Genomic DNA, 21,467 nt, shown 5'->3' with positions numbered 1-21,467 from the left:
ATACGCTGATATTTACTGTGTGCACACACAGGTTTCCCCACTAACAGGCCTGAATGAATCTACTGACTGGAAAAATGTACAAGTTGACACTTCACTCTCCTTTGGCACACTGAGAACTACGACTTCAGCCATGATGAAGCAAATTCACGACGAACTGGAAAAACTCTCATCCATCGGTGCGCCTATCATTTTGTTATACTTATATTAAAATCTGTATTTTCTGATTTATTGCCACTTACTAAAATGTTTGTTTCCACAGAACTCAGGAGGATTACAAAATTTGCAGGTGTGTATTTCAAAATAAAAACCTTATTTAAATGAAAAAATGTGATTGTTTTGCATTTTGATGTTTAATACAGATACATACTGATGAACAGCAGTAGGTCTTGTAATGGAAAATTAATAAGCTTTAAAAGTTGTGAAATTTTTAAAATAAAAACCAAAGCTTTATAGAAATTTAGCAGGATTCTCTCAAATTCCAAAATAAAAAAAGCCTTCAGCTCTTATTGTTTGCCAGAATTGAACTCGTCTTGTTAAGGTTTAGTTGGATGCAGTCAAAATTAATATGTAGATTTCCAAAATAAAACACAATTTTCTAATGTACTCTTTCAAAGTTATTTAAGAAACAAATGGCAAAGATAAGTTTTAACATTGTCTGTAGCGATTACTTTCACTCATTATCTAGCTGATGGTGATGATTGGTCATCGGGCATAAAGTTTCTCCTCCTCAACTGTAACTGTGTCACTGTGGAAACAAATTGCCCCACAGTAATTTGTCTGCTTATATATTTCTAAAACTGCTCACTTAACTGCAATCACTTCCCCCCCTGAAAAAAGGGTCTATGGAAAAACATGAATAATTATTTTTAAGGATATGAACACGTTTAGCTCGGGCACATTTTATTACTCTCAAATTTTGTCACGTGAACGATATTTGACACCTCTTGGCGAGCAGCAAACTCAACAAAATTAATGCACTGTGATTCAGTACTGTAAGATTTCAGGAGTTATGTGAATAAAATATTGGAAAATTAGCACAGTTATTAGCTAAAAAATATTAATATATTGTTTATTTACCAATGAAAAAATTAAATAGTGAGTTAGCTAACATAAGTAAGTAGTGTTTACTTGTTATGATGACAAGACCTCAAGGGGTCAGCATGGCGAACACAATGCCCTGATGCTATTTTGTTAGCCTAGCTGCTTGTCGATAGTGTGAAACCTCTCTTTATTGCTTTATCCGGAGGAAGATGTGAAAAAAAGTTCAGGGAACGGTTAGGGTATCATGCATGCTCATATCTCATCTCCTTAAGATTTCATATACAAATATTATTTCTTACTGAGGACAAACCTGTTGTTACTAATGTTTCCATAGCAATACTTACCACCATGTTTGGGTTTAATCCAAAGCTTTGGCTGAAATGTTTAATAGAAAAAGTAAATAAAGTAAGGGGAGTCTTCTGTTGTAGTTTATCCATTACTCTTGTGATGCTTCCACACTTCTACTCACCACACGGTTCTGTTTTTTTAATCACTTGTGTTCTTTTGACTGCAGTGGACGTGAAGCTGGACCCGGCGACCGCACACCAAAGCCTTGAAATTTCTGATAATGGGACAAAAGTGAGAGATAGTGGAAATATGTCAAAAGATCCTGATTCTCCACAGAGGTTTAATATGTTTGGAAGTATCCTGGGGCTCAACAGGCTGTCTTCTGGCAGGGCATACTGGGAGGTGGAGGTCAGCAAAAAGACCGGGTGGGATCTGGGTGTGGCGAGACGTAACGCAAACCGCAAGGGGAAACTCTCAATCAGTCCTGACAACGGTTACTGGGCTACTGTACATTATGAAGACCAGAAATATGCAGCCCTAACAACACCACCAGTGAGCCTTTCGGTTAAAGAGAAACCTCGGAAAGTCGGGGTGTTTATAGATTATGAGGAAGGTCTTGTGTCCTTTTACGATGTGACATCTCAGTCTCACGTCTACTCATTTACTGAGTGTTCGTTCGGTGGTGAGATCCTCCCGTACTTCAGTCCACATCTGAAACAAAATGAGAAAAACAGCAATCCTTTGATTATCACTGCTGTGCAAAAGCAGTAGTAATCACAAGTACTGGATCTGGTGCAGTGAATGCATCACTGGTAAGCAATATATGTGTCCAGGTGTGCAGTAACAGTTTAATGTTTTTTCTGATGAGTTTTCTTAGATTTTCCAAGATTGTCCAAATTTCAACATTTTTAATTTTTCAACATTTTTCATTATAACATGATTGAAGATCACCTGACTCAGGTTTTTATGTACCATATTTTCTATTCAGTGTGCAGTAACAGTTTGCTCACCTGCCCATCGGGCATTTGATCGGTCAAATTTCAACATTTTTCTTATAACATGCATTAATGAAGATCCTCTGACTGAGGCATCAATTTTAGAGTTTTATTTTTTATGTACTATATTTTCTCACTTTTAACATTTGAAAAGTAAAAAATAAGTCATACATACAGCATTGGAAATGTATAAATTTTACAGAAACAATATGAACAATGAAATAACAGAAAATTATTAACCCGGGAAAAACAGAACACTGGAAACTAGGAGGTCTGGGCGTGTTGAAACACTTTAGACACTATTCCTGTTTCTTTAAGAAAAACGTTAGGACATATTACAATCAAATTATGTTACGTACTGATCACCAGCTAGAGGTGGTGCATTTTTCAAAATCAGCTATTAGCCAATTATTTGGAGCATTAAAATCATGCACCTAGATGAACTTCAGGAAGTCATTTCAAATTAATCCCTTGGATGCAACAGGGCACTTGACTTTCTTGTACATGGACTGGTGTATGTATGAATCGGAATCAGAATACTTTATTAATCCTTAAGAAAATAATATAAGTGTATATATGTGCTTTTCTACTCACTTTTACTACAAGCCTTGGGGGATTGGGGGTTATTCAGGACTCAGGATCTATGACACACGGGGAGCCAGGGATCAAACCACCAACCTTACCATTAGCAAATGGCTTGCTCTGGCAACTAAGCCACAGGGGCCCTGTTGTTGAAAGTTGACTTTAAAATGTTATGTTAACTTTGTGCGAATAAGCTTACATCATATGTCTTGACTGTTGTCCTAAGAGTTGCAAGACTGGAATACTTGAAATCTCTGTGCCTGTGACATTTGGACTCTGCTGATTCTTTTCTGCTGTGTACAGCTGTGGTCCACTCCACTCCTGTATAAACACATACAGCACCCCCTTCCCACAGCTCTAACTATAAATGCTGTTTGTTATAATAGTTGACCAAAGAATGGATTACGAGTTCTGCTTGTTTGTTGTGTTTTTGCTGATTGTCCATCACTTATTGTATCAACAAACTGTTTACTTACTTACTCTTTGTAGCTCTGTTTTACAGATCCTTTTTGTAACTATTTCCTTCTGTTCAACCATTTGTTTCACTTTGTATTTTTTCTACTCAGACTTCTTATATTGTGGTCTTCAGGAGTCGCTGTATGCCATTTAAAAGATGTATGTAATATAATTTATGACATTAAATGGACAGAAATTAAAGAGACTATCATTTAGGAACTTTTTTTTTTTTTTGCATTTTTTGTCATGGTGTTACCACAAATATATTTGATAAGTAGATATCTTTAAAATCAATAACTAGATTTAAAAAATATAAAATATAAATAGAACGTAAAATATCAACTATTATCATTAATAATAATAATAATAATAATAATAATAATAATAATAATAATAATAATGATGAAATGACATCAAGACTGTCATTTCTTATTTGTCCACTAGATGCCACTAGTGAATTTGATGCACACATTCTTCATTGTTGTTTTGTGCTATGTAGAAGAGAGTTCTGGATAATGGATGGAAATATTTCATGTCCTCTTTGAAATACTCTCATGATGGTCAGTTTCAGTCAATCAATCAGTTTATTTATAAGCACATTTAACAACAACACAGGTCTCCCAAAGTGCTGTAAAAGTAAAACTAACACACAGAGAAAAAACAAAACAAGGCTCATTAACAATTAAAAGTTACGGAATAAAGATGTGTTTCTGGACGAGGTTTACAAATGCTGAGTTTTGGAGAGGTAATAATTTGAAGAAGCAGACTATTCCAGTTTAGGAAACTTTTCAGCTGACCTAAGAATTCTATTTGGAGTATTTTTATTTTAAAAATCAAAGTGGTAGGAGGGTCCATTTAGAGACTTAAAAACAAGCAATGAACTCTTAAAATCAATTCTATAACATACTGGAAGCCAATGTGAATGAGAAACATTGGGGAAATATGGTTGTGTTTAAGAGTGCCTGTAAACTGTCGGGCTGCAGCATTCTGAACAAGATGGGAGAGCAGAGTCTGGCTGATACCAAAATAAAGACTATTACAGTAGTCAACTTGGATAAAATAAATGCATAAATCACTTTCTTGAAGTCAACAGATGACCAAATGTTCTTAATTTTTGCAAGGAGCCTGAGCCAAATAAATAACAGGATTTATTTGTTTCTCTCAAATAAAAAAATTGCCATCAAAGAGCACTCCCAGATTTTTTGCAACTGGACTTCTGGACAGAGGGTCCCACTCCAGCCAAAGTGCACAGAGAAACAGGCTCAAAGTGTTAAAAAACAGCTGAGAAATCTGCTGGAACAGAAAGATCATAAGCTTCGGCCCCTGGTCAGCTCATCACTGGATCCACTTCAGTTTGCCTACCAACCTGGCATTGAAGAGGATTATGCTTCCTGCAGAAGTTCTCTGATGACTCTGCAATAGTCTGCCTCATCACTGACATCGACGACAGGGAGTACAGAGAACTGACCCAAGGCCAAGCTGGTGGTAGAAAAGTAGTAGTAACAGAAAAATCATGACACAATATGGTGGAGCAATAGAGAAAGCAAGCATACACAGCAACGGAGTTCAACTCAGCAAAAACAGTCCACAATTCACCTCTTTCCTTTTGATGAACAATGATAATGGGCTAACAGTTAACAGTAATACATGCTGCCACGTTTATAGCATTCTGTGGATGGCAGTTACCTTAAACAGGGGAAGCAGTGAGGAAAAATGAATGAATAATACTGACACACAGCTCTCGCTCTCATTCGTCTGTATTGAGTGAAGGAAGAGACGCGCGAAGCATTACCTTGAGGCACTACCAATGGATCGACGCCCAGGCAAAACTCTCACCACTCATCACTCTTTACATTTCCATTGCATAGTCCATACAGCAACACAGTCAAAACAACAAACAAAACAATAATAAAAGCATGCCACAAAATATAAGGTCATTATTTCACTGAGAATAGTATTTGCTTACAATTTGCACATAACCAAAAGCAGAAGTAAAATTAGATACTCAGTCTAGTGTGCCTCCATTCACAATTTTATTAAAATTAAATGTTGGAAGCTGAAATTTTATCCAGGTAATCAAAGAATCCTGTATCATTTCACCAAGTACAAGATGATTATCTCAATCAAAGCAAACCTGAAAACTTGAAGCAGAGCAGAAATTCCATTCAGTTTTCTTTATTCGGGTCTATGAGTCAATCTGCTGGCTCAACTAATTTTGTGATTTGTTTGACAGAGTGGCAATCACTCAGCAGTGATCGTTACATACACCTGCTTTAGATCTTATCGGACTCATTTCTATGGGGCTAATAACCTAAATTGAATAAACTGATAACACCAGTAACTGTATATAAAAAAATAATGTACCCAGAAAGACAGTTTTAGGTGTGGTTTGGATTAAAAATTAGTAGACTGGATTGGATAAATGCCTTCATTTGTTGGTTGCAGTCTCCTGCTGTGATGTCTGAGTAGCTGCAGCTGAAGCAGTGATATCCTGTACTTTCTAGAGCAGATCAAGTTCTAACTGTGCCTCACACCCAGTTTAACATAATGGATGAAGTTATTAAGCAACACAGATAAGGACGATATGTTTATACGTTCTTGCTTGGTGGACAGTTAGTAGTGCAGTGCGTTCTTCCCCTTTTTTCCTGTTTACTCATAAAGTAAATGACACCTTTTATAACTGGAATATACAAATCCCTCTCATCAGTGGATCATTCATTCAGGGGAAATAGTCCCAGTCTTGTATTTGGATATTCAAATCCTAACCTTGACAAAAAAGAGCTCTCTTTACTGTATATCAATATCTACTTGAGAGCTGTCTTCGTGAACACACCGTATAGAGAAGAAATTATAACATGTAAGTTTAAAACCTGTAATATATTTTATGTATGTGGTGCAGAGGTGATGTGTAGAGAATATCTGAAATATCTTGTCAGGTGTGATACTAAAAAAAAACAAAACTAAAAAATATGTTACCTCAACTCTTACTGAAAAGATGAACTAGCATTAAATAAAAAAGAGCTTTCAAGATTAGTAATATCATTAATTTTATCAGTTTGTTCATGAGCTGCTGAATTATTTAAAAAACAGTTTCTGTTCTGGTTCATAATAGTTCACACTATTTTTCTTTAAGTATGTTGGTCTTTTTCACATGTACTTCATATGTCCTACTATCTTGTATTGATCCATCTTTTCTTTCATCTGACATAAAGTGAAAAAAAAGAAGTTTTGTTCAAGTCTTTGTTTCCTTGAGTAATAAAACATCACTTTAATCTGTCAGATCAAAGATGCAGTGGAGTCTGTATCTGCTTATTCTGATGGGTAAGTGGATTGTTTACCAAATATACTCTTTTTAATTTAAATAAAATGAATATAGAATATTTATGAATATAAATGAACTACTTGACATGTTTTTTTCCCCATTTTATTCTGTTAAGAAAACAATATCAATAATCCTATATAATACCTCTGTAGGCACTTTGTTATATACCATATCTGTAAGTGTGTCTTTGTATTTGTATTTATTTGACTGTTATTCTCAGCTCTGTACAAGATTTCCCATGTACCTGGACCTATTGTATGAATGCAACTGGCAAATAAAAGACTTTAGCTTAGATTCACTCAGTCTTCTCACATCTGCCCATTCACTACAGTCAGAGTCTCATTTAAGTAACGATGTTAACCTGTAATATTTAATTTCTTCAGTCAGACTATGTTTATCATATTTCTGTATTTTAGGTCAGTGTTGCCTCTTTACATGCCGCCTGTATGAGTACCACTTTATTAAAGAAAACAAGAGCTGGTCTGAAGCACAGACATACTGCAGAGAGAAATATACAGACCTGGCCAAAGTGTTTGACATGACAGACATGAGCAGACTCCGTAACTCCACACAGAATCAAGGAGAAGCCTGGATTGGACTGAACAACAACACAGGTGGAAACAGGACGTGGCGTTGGTCTCTGCCAGGAGTGGAATACATTCATAATGACAGCAGCTGGAATCTGAATGGAAGATACGGTACTGAACCTGGGCCTGGAAACTGTGGGAGGAAAAGAGACAAGCTGGTAGATGTTTCATGTCACCATCCTATGTGGTTCATCTGCTATGATGGTGAGGAGATATGAATAATATTAAATAATATTATAATATCATGATATAAAAATATAATGCAATCACATAATTGTGAAGTGAGAAGATAGAGACAGACAGAATTTCAGGTGAGAAATTATTGGGGGATGTCTTTGTGTGTTTTTCTGTTTGTTTCACAGAAAAGAAGAAAGACAATAAAAAATTGTATTTGATTGAGGAGAAGAAGAACTGGACACAGGCTCAGAACTACTGCAGATATAATCACACTGACTTGGCCAGTGGACTCGATCAGGTAGATGGAGAAGAAATGAAGGCTCTGTTCATTGGCCGTAACATGAGTGTGTGGATGGGTCTGTTCAGAGACAGCTGGAGGTGGTCAGATGGGAGTAATTCCTCTTTCAGATACTGGGATATGCAGTTATTCAATGATGAACAAAGCAACAAGACATGTGCTATGACTCTGTTAAACAGATCAGGAAACTGGAGCTCTGATGAATGTGACAAAGAAAAACCCTTCTTCTGTTATGATGGTGAGTTTTTATCAACATTTGTCTGATTGGTTTCTCTAAAAGGAGGATCACTGGAATCACTGACAAGATCCAACTGAACATGTTGTGTATTTTTCCTCCACCTACATCTGCATGTTTGCTGAATTAATCTCATAAACATGAACACACTTAGTTGACAGTCAGATGACTTTAAATATCTGTGGGATAACTTTGAGCTACTTTTATGTTCAACCAACGTTTTAAAGTCTCTGTTGTCTGTAAATATGGAGAGAAGTTGTTTTGGATTCCTAATAGTTTAAAAACACATAAATATTTCAGGATGTTGTCGACCTGTCTGCACAAAGTTCATTATTGTTATTATACTGGTTTCTACTGAGGGCAGAGTAACACACACGCTTTTTCTAGGTTTTTTTATTTTTTATTTTTTTATTATTGGAACAAAATAAACAGCGCAGAGAGTTTCTCATGTTTACAGCTCACTAGATTCAACGGAATGTGTTGTTTTTTTTCTTTATGGCAGATAAATTGATCCTGATCAAAGAAAACAAAACCTGGAAGGAGGCCTTGGATTACTGCAGAGAGTCTCACAGGGGACTGGTCTCCATCACTAACCCTTACCAACAGAGATGGGCGGAGGTGAGAGCCAAGAATGCCTCGAGTCCTTTTGTCTGGCTCGGCCTGCGCTACTCCTGCACTCTGGATCTGTGGTTCTGGGTCAATGACAAGCTGGTCTGCTATGAGAAGTGGAGCAGAGAGGGAAAGACTGAGGATTGTGGCAGGGCTGTGGGCATGATGAGAGGAGGACAGTACGAGTGGGTCAGTCAGAGAGACAATGAGACATATAATTTTGTTTGTTTTAAATAAGACTTCAGAACTATTTTAGAATTTAGACACGAGGCAAAGTAAGATTTATCTCATCTCCATTTATTACAGATTTCATTCTGGAGTGAATTGGGATTTTGTAGTTCTCTGCTGTGAGTCACTGGGGTGTTTTGGTGATGGCAAAATTTCAACTAAGAGTGAAAAACAAATCTATAGCTGTAAACGACACAATATTGGTAAAATTTGATATTCGCTAAGGTAATTATGGTTTCCTCATGTTCTGCTTGACATTCCGTTTCAGTGATATCATAATTGCTTTCTTCATTATTGCTGCATTACTTCATTATTACACTTTTGTTGATAGATAAAAAAGTCTGTTTTAATTTTTATGTTTGTTGTTTATTTTTTTTTCATCTTTGTAATCTTTTTGTCTTTACGAACTTATAAACTGGTCTTTGTGATAATATTTCCAGTCTTTAATGGTTAATAAATATTAAAAGCTAATGTGACGAACCAGAATATTTATATTGTAAACTTTCACAAAACCACTTAACTACTTTTTTTCATAATGATGTATTATTTAAAGTGACATGCTGTAAACCGATGACCTGTGTCTGTCACAGTCGACACTCCTTACAGTAGTTCTTGGTGCATACAGGAAATCCTTTAAAATTCTCACCCATTCGACCCTAATGAGACAAAATGTCACTTTCTCAAAAACTGCTTCATGCACCTGAGAACTCTTGGCATCAAGGGCGTAGATTTGGTTTTGGCATTGGTGGGGACGGATGATTCAACCACCGAACCCTGCCCTGTTTCCTTTTTTTTCTTGATAAAAAGAGGAGAAATATACTTGCCTACATATGCTATTCTACATGCTTTTAAACCATTTAAAATTACAATTCATAGTTTTATATGTGAATTATATAATGTTAAGTTACTATTAAACAAATGACTGACTAAGTATTTTATACTTTAGTTTACTTCAACCATATTCCATATAAATCAGATATCATACAAACATAAAAATGGCTTCAAATACAGTCATGACAATAAAAGAATATGACTTTAAGGACTTAACAACATTACTTCAGTTATATTACACCAACATCTCTTATACGTTAGCACTAAGGGAACACTGAATGACCTGGTGGTTTTTGTCCATAAAACTAAGTAACAGATCTCTTAGCAAAATTATGCAACATTTTAGGCACTATTGCCCCGATCAAGTCAGTGAGCTGGGATGTTTTACTCTAAACATGAACTACTGTTACAGCAACAGACATGGACTACTGGTGTCCCACACAACAACTCAATGTCCAGTATGTGAAGGAGCCACACACATGCCTTCTCCTCTCATTAACTGAGGTAAACTGCTGGCATATTTGTTTTACATCTATACTGTCCAGTCTCTCCTGGTGGACATGGCAACACGTTATTCATGGTTACATACAATTTTAGACTGATGTGGGCCAAAGCCTAAAACGATGTGCCGGGGGTTTGCTGTTCTAGATATTTGAAGTTTGCACAGCTACATTCTCGCCTGAAAAATTTGTAAAAGTTTATTTTGCAACCCAGAAAGAGTAATAAGAGGGGCACTGAAATTCAGGATTGTCCCAGAAAAAACGGGAGGGTTGGCATGTATTGCCTTGCATAGCCTGTAACGTTATTATGATGGACAGGTTTTATGAGTGAACTTGACTTTAAGGGACTTACAGGTTTCTTTGAAAAATACTTTCTTATATCCAGGTTCTTTTTGCTGCCATCCTCCTCTCCTCCTTGCAGGTCCTGGCAGCGCAGGCTTGCCGCTGCTAAAACTAAACAGAGCTCCCTGAAAGGCACAGCCAATCACATTGGCCATATTTGTCACATGACGTAGGACTCCAGTAGAGAAGTAATTTAACTCTTTCTGCACCGCTGGGTGAATGAGACGCTGACAGATCGCTTTTTTTATTTATTTCTATGGGTTTTGTTTTTCTTTACTCGAAGAGATCAAATTATTGGTGGGGACATTCAATAATCGATGGATATTTGTGGGGACATGTCCCTTCCGTCCATGCCAAATCTACGCCCTTGCTTGGCATTATCCCTGTGTTTACTTCATCCAAGCGGTCATTCTCCAAATTGGAATTAAAAATGTGTTTACACTCCAGGATTAAGAAGTAGAGACCCACTCACCTGTCCCTGATAAAATTTGAAGAATGTCTTTTGTAGATGCCATGAGTAAATTTGAAGCCAAAACCTCTGAGTGCCATGTCACATGTCAACCATTATCATCATGCATAGATGAAGGTGACATTTTAGCAGTACAGTAAATTCACACTAACACCTTTGACACAAAAGGGCACTTGACCATTTTGTACTTATAACGTGCTGTTCTACTTGCTTTGAGCACTCAAAACACTTTCTTACTACAAGCCTCATTCATTCATTCATTGACACAAGTGCTTTTTTTTCCAGTGTCTAAGCTCTTTAACCCTGACATTCACCCTCCAGGGAGAGCACATGATTCAACTCAGGGGTCACCATCTTGCCCACAGATACATTGACACACAGGTTTGAGGAGCCAGGGACCAATCTACTAACCTTCTAATTAACTGACCTGCTCTACCTCCTAATAATTGTGAGAATTACAAAAATCTTTTAGAAACACAGTTTTGTGTAAATAAGTTTATACTGTACTGTCTGCCCTTTCTTAGGAGAGCTCATAGCTGCAAGACTGACATGCTTTTGAAGTCACAAGAGACACACACATACTTGAGCAACTGTTCCTTAAAGGCCCTTCTCTAAGCTCTGACTATAAATACTATTCATTATATTTATATGTAAAAAGATGAATGAGTTCTTCTCTTGTTCTTAAATGTTTTCATTTAAAGTCCACAACAGTTGTGATCATTATATATTATGTATTTAAATCAATAAAAGTGTCATTTACAGAACCTTTTTTTTCAACTTTATATTTTTTGTCAAGATGTTGGTTCAAATAATACAATAAAACATGTTTGACCTTGTAGTTTTTCCAGACTGTTATTCCTCAATCGTCCACTAGATGTAACCAGTGAGTTTGACTTTCTGCTTTCTGCTTATTTCTAAAGCCTAAAAATGTCAGATTTTTTTCCAGGTTTATATAAAAATAAGACAGATTGTTACATTGTGTCAGTGTTATGAAGAGGCAAAGCTTTGTAAAGTATGAGAAGAATCTGCTCCGGGTACTAGATTTAAAAGAAAGTTCTAAAAATTGTACAAAATGATCAAAACATCAAAAGATAAGCAAAGGATACTTTACTGTGTGATTTCAATAACATGTTAGACATTTTTACTCAATTCACTTCATAGCTACCACAATGACTCTGTCACACGTTACTCGTGAAAAGAATTTAGTTGCTGTAAAAAAAGTTATTTCTATATATAAAACATGAGTTTAAAAAGGAGTGCAATGAGTGAATTTGCTATTTGATGTCACTTGTATGCATTTGAGTGAGCGTGTGTTATTTCATGATAATGTTAAAAACAATTCAATACTTCACATTAAATTTGTTGTAACTCACTGTGAATGCCGTACAAAGCAAAACACTTCAACCATATTTTGCTTATTGATTGCCAATCATGTGAAATATGATGGATTCATAATAAAGGTGTTCAATGACAGTCTAGTGAAATATTTTAGCTCTGTGGCCGGTGCTCTTTGTGTTCTTTTTCTGTTTTTCTATACTTCAGTTTATTTATTGTCCACCCACTGTGGGTGTAAAATGGAAAGTTTCACACTAACACCAGACACAAGTGTGAACTTCTTCATTTACAGAAACAGAAGGGTGTGCTGTCAGTTTGTGTCAAAAAACATTTACACATTACTTATTTGCCTTGAAATGATCATTAACCTATACTTTATAGAAAGTGGAAATTTGAGATGATTGGTTGTTATAGTTCACACCAGAGAAGATGCTGGTTTAAAAGAGGGAAACGTTTCATAGACTCAAACCTCAGTTGTTTTTCTCCTCCATACTAAAACAGCTACACTGACAACATAGGAAGTTCATGTGATCAGGTAAGACCTCTTCACACACACACGCCACGCACAGTTTCTGCCTTTAACAATACATATAAAGACAATCTTTTATAATTTATCAAGTAGCAGTAACAGTCTTTTGAAAACCTTTAATTTTCCGACATTTTAGTAAAACCACTACAATGATAATGATGACCCTGATGTGAAAAAGTAGATATTAGACTTACAGTGCACTTACAGTGGATTTGTTTTAATTTATTTCCACCAGTTTTGTTACATAAATCTCACAATAAGCAATAAAGAACTACTTTATACCTGAGATGGTTACGTTTACAGTTTAAGTGTTTTAACTGGCAGGATGATCTGCTGAAGAATGATGGGAAGCACTGGAGCTTTTACAGTAGCACCAGTAGGATTTCCAATAATTTGTGAGTGACTGTGTCACACATGTGCACTGAAAGACTGGCGGAAGACATAAAGCCCAACACTCATGCACACTTAGATAAAGACAGTCTGCCCCAGGGCAGCTGTGGCCACAACTGTAGCTTGCCTCCACCAGTGTATGAATATGAGAGTGAATGAATAGTGGTATTGTAAAGTGCTTTGAGGGCCCCGAAAAGCGCTATATAAATCCAATCCATTATTATTATTATTATTATTATTATTATTATTATATAGAATGAAAAGAGGAAGGGAAGCAGCAAGCTTTATGCCAAATATAACCACCTTTAAATATATGTATGAAAACTGGTTATTGCTGAACCTTTAGTGCTCTATAATTAGTAGTTACATGACACTTTAGCATCTTTGTCTATAATTTGATTAATAGTCAAATAATGGCTTGTTTAAAAAAAAAACAAGAAAACGTCAAAGTTGATTAATACAGACCTTTGTAGTGTTAGACATGTATTACATTGTTTCTGAATGTGTGAATAAATGTACTCACAATGTTTTTTTCATACACACTAGATAAAATGAACGCTGTCCTTCTGACTATCTTGTGCACTCTCGCACTTCTGCATGGATGGAATGCAATGGTTTACAATCCAAGCCGAAACTCCAACCCACGGAACAAGTACAACAATCGCCCATGTCAGAGGACCTGGAACAATAATGGATTCAACAGATTTGTTCAGAAGCACATCCTTCAGCAAAACTTCAACAGAAAATCAAAGGAGGCATGGCAAATGTGAGTTAAAGGCTTATAGATAGGTAGATCGATAGAATTCTGTCTTTTCCTTAACAGTGCAACTGGCAAAACACAATGTGATCCAGTACACAAGTACGCTTTCAACAAACCATATGCTTACATTCTTCTTGGCATAGATTCAACAAGGTGCTGGAAACATTCCTCTGAGATTTTGATCCATGTAGACATGACAGCATCAGAGTAGATGCAGATTTATAATGCAAATCTCCCGTTTCACCAAAATCCCAAAGGTAATATTGGATTGAGATGTGGTGATTATGGTGGACATTCAAGCCCACTGAACTCAGTGTTAGTTCAAAAATCTAGTTTGAGCAGTCTGACTAGTCTCCTCTAAACTCTGACATAAATATGGCATTTCTGCGCAATGACCCAACACTCACTGGTTATTTTCTCTTTTTCAGACCATTCTCTGTAAACCATAGAGACGGTTGTATGAGAAAACACCTGTAGCACTGTTCTTTTTTTAAAAACCTGAACCAGTTATTCTGGCAACCACAACATTACCACATTTTGAGTCACTTAAATCACCTTTCTTCACCATTTTGATACTTGTTTTGCACTTCAGGGCATCATCTTGACCATATTACATATTTAAATTCACTTAGTTGCTGCTATGTGACTGACTGATTATATTTGTTTTGAACAGGTGTACTCAACAAAATAGCCAGTAAGAGCTGTTTAGCATTTACTAAAAATAACTATAATATTATTAATATTATTTATATTAATGTAAGTGTTATGGGGGTTTTTTTGTTTGTTTTTTTAAAGAAAAAAAGGTTGATTTCCTGACATTAACATAGGACACTGATATGACTCTTCAGGTACTTGGAGAATGAAAGACTCTGCAAAAGACCTCTGCAGTCCTTCATCAAGAAGAAGGATGAGAAACGTGTGGTGAATATCTGTAATGGCTCCGGCAGGCGTGTTCGTGATAACTTATGCATCAGTACCTCAACCTTTAAGATACATGATGTTGAAGTGAACACCAGCAGCTGTAGCGTTACAAGAATTACGAAAAGCACAACAAAAGTGATAGTGGCTTGTGACAAAGTTGGAAACCAGTGTCGTCCTGTTCACTTTGAAAAATATGCGTTCCAGAAGCCAACAGATGAACGCTGTCATGGTTAGCTAATTTTTATTTTTTTTGCTTGGATAAACAATCTCCTTGTATGTTTTTGCTCTTTGCTACATTAAATATTATTATTTGTTATATGTCCTTTGCTTATCTCATTAAATCCTGGTCCTATAGCATTCAGTGAGAAAATCAAAAATGTGACTATATTCCACATATAAAAGGAACAGTTAAATTTCTTATGAATGCACTTTCAGCTACAGTTTATTTGCAGCTATACAAAGAGAGAAACGCATGAAAATTCATCATGATACCATCATAAATAAGACAATGTATTTTATAAGCATGGTTTTCATTTTAAGCTTCGTTGTGATCCTCTCTGTGTTTATTTGTCAGTCTTTTCCATACGGTCCCGCAAATATTTTAAACCTATTTACTTTTTATATTTTATATGCTAACATTAAAACTAAATCTCTTTGGAAGTTAACATAGTTTTTGGTTTCTATTTTATGGCACCTAAACAACTCACTCTGTTATGTCATTTTGTTATGAACAAAATAAACAGTCTGAGTGAGTTGTGGGTTTTTGTTGACATATTTTGAGTTTTGTGGTTACTATTGTTTATACTTTCCTGGACATTTCAACAAAAACATTCAACATTCACACTTTCCCTCATTCACAGTAGTGCTGTGCCACACTCAGAATTTGGGTATGAATCCAATACCAAGTAAATACAGGTATAGTGAAAGATGAATTCTAAATTTGCAAATTCTGAACACATTTCAATCACCAGTATATCACTGTGATTGTAACTTTCCACAATAATTACTTAACACAACAAAACACACCTTTGAGCTTTTCATGTGTTTTGAAATTGGGCTTTTGGAGACCATAGTGCATGTTTGAGGTTTATTTTTTCCAAAGAAATAGTTAACACAGTTCAGCAGGCTACATACTGAACTTGAATGATAAAAGCAAGTATCGACCCAGTTGTGCTAGTATTGATCCAATACCAATACTAGTGTTGGTATCAATACTATTGATTTTTGGATCGATCTGCCCACCTCAGTTACCAGCCTGTTTTTGAATTCATTGGATTGTAGTTGCTTTCTCTCAGGATTTCTGCACTTTTGCAACGTTGGCTTCAAACGTAAATAAGAGGTCAAGTTTATATTTATATGTTCTAGTCAGGCAAGAGTGCTGTTACAGGTGGTGGATAGGAGAATATATCAAAACACCACCTGTGCATGGGAGCACAGGCTTGTAAAAGACCTTATAGAAAATAGTTTTATATGCACAAAAATGTATGAATCAAAGACATATATCACACATATATTCAGGTATTGTACTTGCAGTCTTAACCATAGGCGCTGATCATTTATTTTATTTTATTGTCAATTTTCTCAATCCCTGTGTCTAGACAGTAACTACCTTTAGTTTTCAGAAAATTTATATTAGCTTTTAAAGAAAAATGAAATATTCCCTAAAAGTTCCACTAGGCCATTGTTACTCCCCTCACCTTTCTAATATTCTATCTGTAAAACTCAAAGCATGAAATTGTTCTTGAAGAGGAATTATTAAAGAATCAAATCTTATAACTAGCTGTCATGTACACACAATACTTACTGTTTACTAGTATTACCGCTTCTTCAGCCATATCTCGTGGGAAGAAAAGATGATGTTGTTGTTGTTGTTGCTTTTTGTTTCCTGTAAAGACAAGCATTGAATGCTGAGTGAGTTTGCCTGGTTTCCTGTGTGAGGCACTGCCTAGATGGTTTAAAAATATTCTGTAAAAATATTCAAAGTTGGTACGTTTTTTTTAATCATCATTGAAATATGTGTTGCTTCTCTGTGAGACATTTGCCAGATACCTCACTGTAAAATCTAATATTTTGTTTTATTCAAAATATTAAGTAGACTGAACCCAGTTTTTATCAACTTGTTATTAGAACTCAGTTTAAGTAAGTTACAGCACTTTTCATTCAAAAAGCTGATCACCTCAGTTTATTTGAGTTGTCTTAACTTGTAAAAAGTAAGTAAGCCAGAAATTTTGCTTCTCAGTGCAGAAGGATAAAACGATATGGTTTGAAAATGCCACATCACTACCGTCCTCCTCCCTCGCACAGATCAGCCCGCATGTTCATGGTGCCAGCATTTTTTTCTGTTGAGCAAACCTGGAGAAGCTTCAGTTCAAGAGATTGTTGTCATTGCTGTGAATGTTTATGTGATACCGCACACCAAAGCCTTGAAATTTCTGATAATTGGGAAAAAAGTGAGAGATGGTGGAAAGATGTCAAAAGATCTTGATTCTCTGCAAAGGTTTAATATGTTTGGAAGTATCCTGGGGCTCAACAGGCTGTCCTCTGGCAGGGCATACTGGGAGGTGGAGGTCAGCAAAAAGACCAGGTGGGATCTGGATCTGGCGAGACATGATGCAAACCACAAGGGGAAACTCTCAATCAATCCTGACAACGGTTGCTGGGCTACTGTACATTATGAAGACCAGAAATATGCAGTCCTGACAAAAACCACCCGTGAGCCTTTCGGTTAAAGAGAAACCTCGGAAAGTTGGGGTGTTTGTAGATTATGAGGAATGTCTCGTGTCCTTTTACGATGTCACGTCTCAGTCTCACATCTACTCATTAACTGAGTGTTCGTTTGGTGGTGAGATCCTTCCATACTTCAGTCCACATCTGAAACAAAATGAGAAAAACAGCGATCCTTTGATTATCACTGCTGTGCAAAAGCAGTAGTAATCACATGCACTGAATGTGGTTGGCAATATGTATGATTAGGTGTGCAGTAACAGTTTGCTTACCTGCCCATCGGGCATTTCATCTGCCAAATTTCAACATTTTTTACTATAACATGCCTTAATGAAAATCCTCTGACTGAGGCATCAAAACGTTTTATCTTTTATGTACTATTTTTCTAGATTTTAACATTTGAAAAGTAAAAATAGGTCATACATACAACAGTGGAAATGTATAGATTTTACAGAAACAATATGAACAATGAAATTACAGAAAATTACTAACAAAAACAAGGCTGGGAACTAGGATGTCTGGGTTTGTTGAAACACCTGCAAAAGACAGAAATGACAAAACATATTCTAAAGATCAATTTGTTAAAACACGTCGAACACGATTCCTGTTATTTCTTTAAGAAAAAAATATTAGGACATATTATGATCAAATGATGTTACGTACTGAACACCAGCAGCTGGAGGTTGTGCATTATTCAAAATCAGCTTTTAGCCAATTTTTGGGAGCATTAAAATCTTGCACCTAGATGAAAGTAACTTTAAGAAGTAATTTGACATTAATCCCTTGGATGCAACAGGGAACTTGACTTTGTTGTGCATGGACTGGTGTATGTATGCATCAGAATCAGAATACTTTATTAATCCTTAAGAAAATAATATAAGTGTATGTATGTGCTTTTCTACTCATTTTGAGCAGATTGCCTCTTATACTTCAAGCCTTGGGGGATAAGGAGGTAATTTAGGACTCAGGATCTATGACACACAGTTTAAGGGGAGCCATGGATCAAACCACCAACCTTGCCATTAGCAGATGGGCTGCTCTACCCACTAAGCCACACAGGACTTTAAAATATTAAGTTAACTTTGTGCGAATATGCTTAAATTATATGTCTTGACTGCTGTCCTAAGAGTTGCAAGACGGGAATACTTGAACTCTCTGTATCTGTAACATTTTTTGTCTGCTGATTCTTGTCTGCTGTGCACAGAGGAGTGTGGTAGTCCCCTCCACCTCTGTGCAGACACACACACAAACACAGACACTTCAGCACTCCCTTCCCACAGCTCTGACTATAAATGCTGTTTGTTATAACTGTATACCACAGGATGAATTACGGATTCTGCTTGTTTGTTGTGTCTTGTTCATTCTCCATCACTTACTGTATCAACAAAATGTTTACTTCTCTTTGTAGCTCTGTTTTACAGATCCTTTTTGTAACCATCTCCATCTGTTTGCTACTCGGGCTTCTTATATTGTGGTCTTCAGGAGTCACCATATGCCATTTAATAATGTGTGTAATATATTTATGACATCAAAAGGACAGAAATGAATAAAATTGTCATTTAGGAACATTTTTTTTTGTGCATTTTTTGTCATGATGTTACCACAAATAAGGTTGATAAGTAGATATTTTTTTAAATCTGTAGATAGATTTAAAAATATAAATAACACATATAATATCAATTATTATCATTAATAATAATAATGATATAGAAATTACTCACTTACTGTCATATCTTATTTGTCCACTAGATGCCATTAGTGAGTTTTACCTCCATCCTGATGAACACATTCTCATGTTCTCATGTCCCCACCCATTGTTGTTTTCTGTTATGTAGAAGAGAGTTCTGTATAATGAATGGAAAATTAAAGTAAATACTTCATGTCCACACACAAATCAGAGAAAATATCCACTCCACTTTGGAATACTCTCATGATGGTCACTTTCAATCAATCTGTTTATTTATAAACACATTTAACAACAACACAGGTCGACCAAGCTGCTGTACATAGTAAAAAGGAAAACAAATACACACAAAAAGAACAAAACAAGACACAGTCACAATTAAAAGCTAGGGAGTAAAGATGTGTTTCTAGATGAGATTTACAAATGTCGAGTTTTGGAGAGGTCCTAATTTGAAGAAGCAGTCTATTCAAGTTTAGGCGCAGCAATCTCAAAGTCCTCGTCTCCTCTGGGTTTTAGTTTGCTGCTAGGAACAATCAGAAACAACTTATCAGCTGACCTAAGAGTTCTATTTGGAGTATTTTTAGTTACAAGATCAGAGAGGTATAGGGAAGCTAATCAATTTAGAGACTTAAAAACAAGCAATAAAATCTTAAAATCAATTCTATAACGTACTGGAAGCCAGTGTGAACGAGCCAAGACTGGGGAAATATGGTCTCATTCACGAGTGCCGTCTAACCCTAACCTCATTCTGAACAAGCTGAAGAAGAGAGCAGAGCCTGGCTGATACCAAAATAAAGATTATTACACTAATCAAGCCAGGATGAAATAAATAGATAAATCACTTTCTTGAAGTCAGCAAATGACAACATGTTCTTAATTTTTGCAAGGGCCCATAGTTGGAAGAAGCTGGCTTTTACAACAAGATTTATTTGTTTGTTTGTCAAATGAAAAATTGCCATCAAACAACACTCACAGATTTTTTTTGCAGTGGGAGTTCTGGACTTTTCCAGAGAGCCCTACTTCAGCCAAAGTGCACAGAAAAACAGGCTCAAAGTGATCAAAAACAGCTGAGGAATACACGGGAACAGAAGGATCATAAGTTTCGGCCCCTGGTGAGCTCATCACTGGACCCACTTCAGTTTGCCTACCAACCTGGCATTGCAGAGGATGATGCTTCCTCCCGAAGTTCTCTGATGACTCTGCGATAGTCGGCCTCATTAGGGCTGGGTATCGTCACTGATTTCTAGAATTGATTCGATTCCGATTCACAAGGTCCCGAATTGATTCAATCCACGATTCGATTCAATTCAATTCAATTTGATTCGATTCGATTTGAATCTGGGAAATTTTGCCTCAGACAGTCAGAAATATTAGAATTCAAATCAGTACATTAACATATTTTTGTATCTATAAAAAGGAAGCTGACACTCGCAAGACTTTATCAAAGGTGTGAGCATCACAGCAGATGCCTTTGTGTCAAAGTAGCTGAAGATAAAACACAGAAAAAGATGAAGGTGGTTTTCCTGGCCTGGGATTTATAAAAATATTCTGCAGTACATCAAAAACGAAAGAAAACCATTAATCAACATATGAACATTACCTCTGAAGTTACAGCGGTTTTATTAGAGACACACTAAGCGTTTTGCATTTTGCACAAGTTTAAAAAGTTTAAATTTGTTCAGTATTGAACAGCAGAAATTAGGTTTTCTTTTCGGAAGTAAGTAAAAGGGAAAAAAACAGCGGCCGACAGCGCTGTAAATAACATAGACTTGTGCGTAACAAGCAAGCGAATATTGCAGAAAACAGATTTTTAGACAGGAAACTGTTCTTGAAGTACATATGAGAGAGAGAGAGAGAGAGAGAGAGAGAGAGAGAGCTGTGCATGAAGTGTGATTTTATCATGGTGGAAGCAAAACGGCAAAAGTAAGAGGGAATTCATGACGATGTTTATGTGAAGCTTAGTTTGGATCTTCTTTTGCTGCTGGTTCAGTCAGTATTGTTTGGGGAGAGATCAAACTAACAGCTCTAGAATCAGCGCAAAAAGGGCGTAAACACAAAGTGCGGACTCGCCGAAACATCAGAATCAGCGAGCTGTCGGCTTTCAGCCCCGACCGTGTCCGTGCCGTCGGGTGAGAAAGGCGACATCTCACTGATTCTGATCCGT

At 36.3% G+C, this 21,467-nt stretch overlaps 2 protein-coding genes across 2 annotated transcripts; both read left to right on the top strand.

Annotated features, from left to right (window-relative positions):
- The first annotated feature begins 123 nt into the window (after positions 1-123).
- LOC113019157 (pyrin-like) lies at positions 124-2,228 on the top strand. Its single transcript, XM_026162703.1, has 3 exons — positions 124-176; positions 260-286; positions 1,556-2,228. Exons 1-3 carry the CDS (start codon positions 131-133, stop codon positions 2,098-2,100), a joined length of 618 nt encoding a protein of 205 aa, XP_026018488.1. The 5' UTR covers positions 124-130; the 3' UTR covers positions 2,101-2,228.
- Positions 2,229-7,453: 5,225 nt separating this feature from the next.
- On the top strand, positions 7,454-8,827 carry LOC113013985 (macrophage mannose receptor 1-like). Its single transcript, XM_026155264.1, has 3 exons — positions 7,454-7,475; positions 7,634-7,984; positions 8,484-8,827. The coding sequence occupies exons 1-3, from the start codon at positions 7,454-7,456 to the stop codon at positions 8,825-8,827; spliced, it is 717 nt and encodes a 238-aa protein (XP_026011049.1).
- The last annotated feature ends 12,640 nt before the right edge of the window (positions 8,828-21,467 follow it).

This window comes from Astatotilapia calliptera, chromosome 3 (assembly GCF_900246225.1).
Source record: "Astatotilapia calliptera chromosome 3, fAstCal1.2, whole genome shotgun sequence".
Lineage (NCBI taxonomy): Eukaryota > Metazoa > Chordata > Actinopteri > Cichliformes > Cichlidae > Astatotilapia > Astatotilapia calliptera.
Note: the sequence above shows the minus strand (reverse complement) of the source record. Positions and strands in the feature narration are given on the sequence as shown.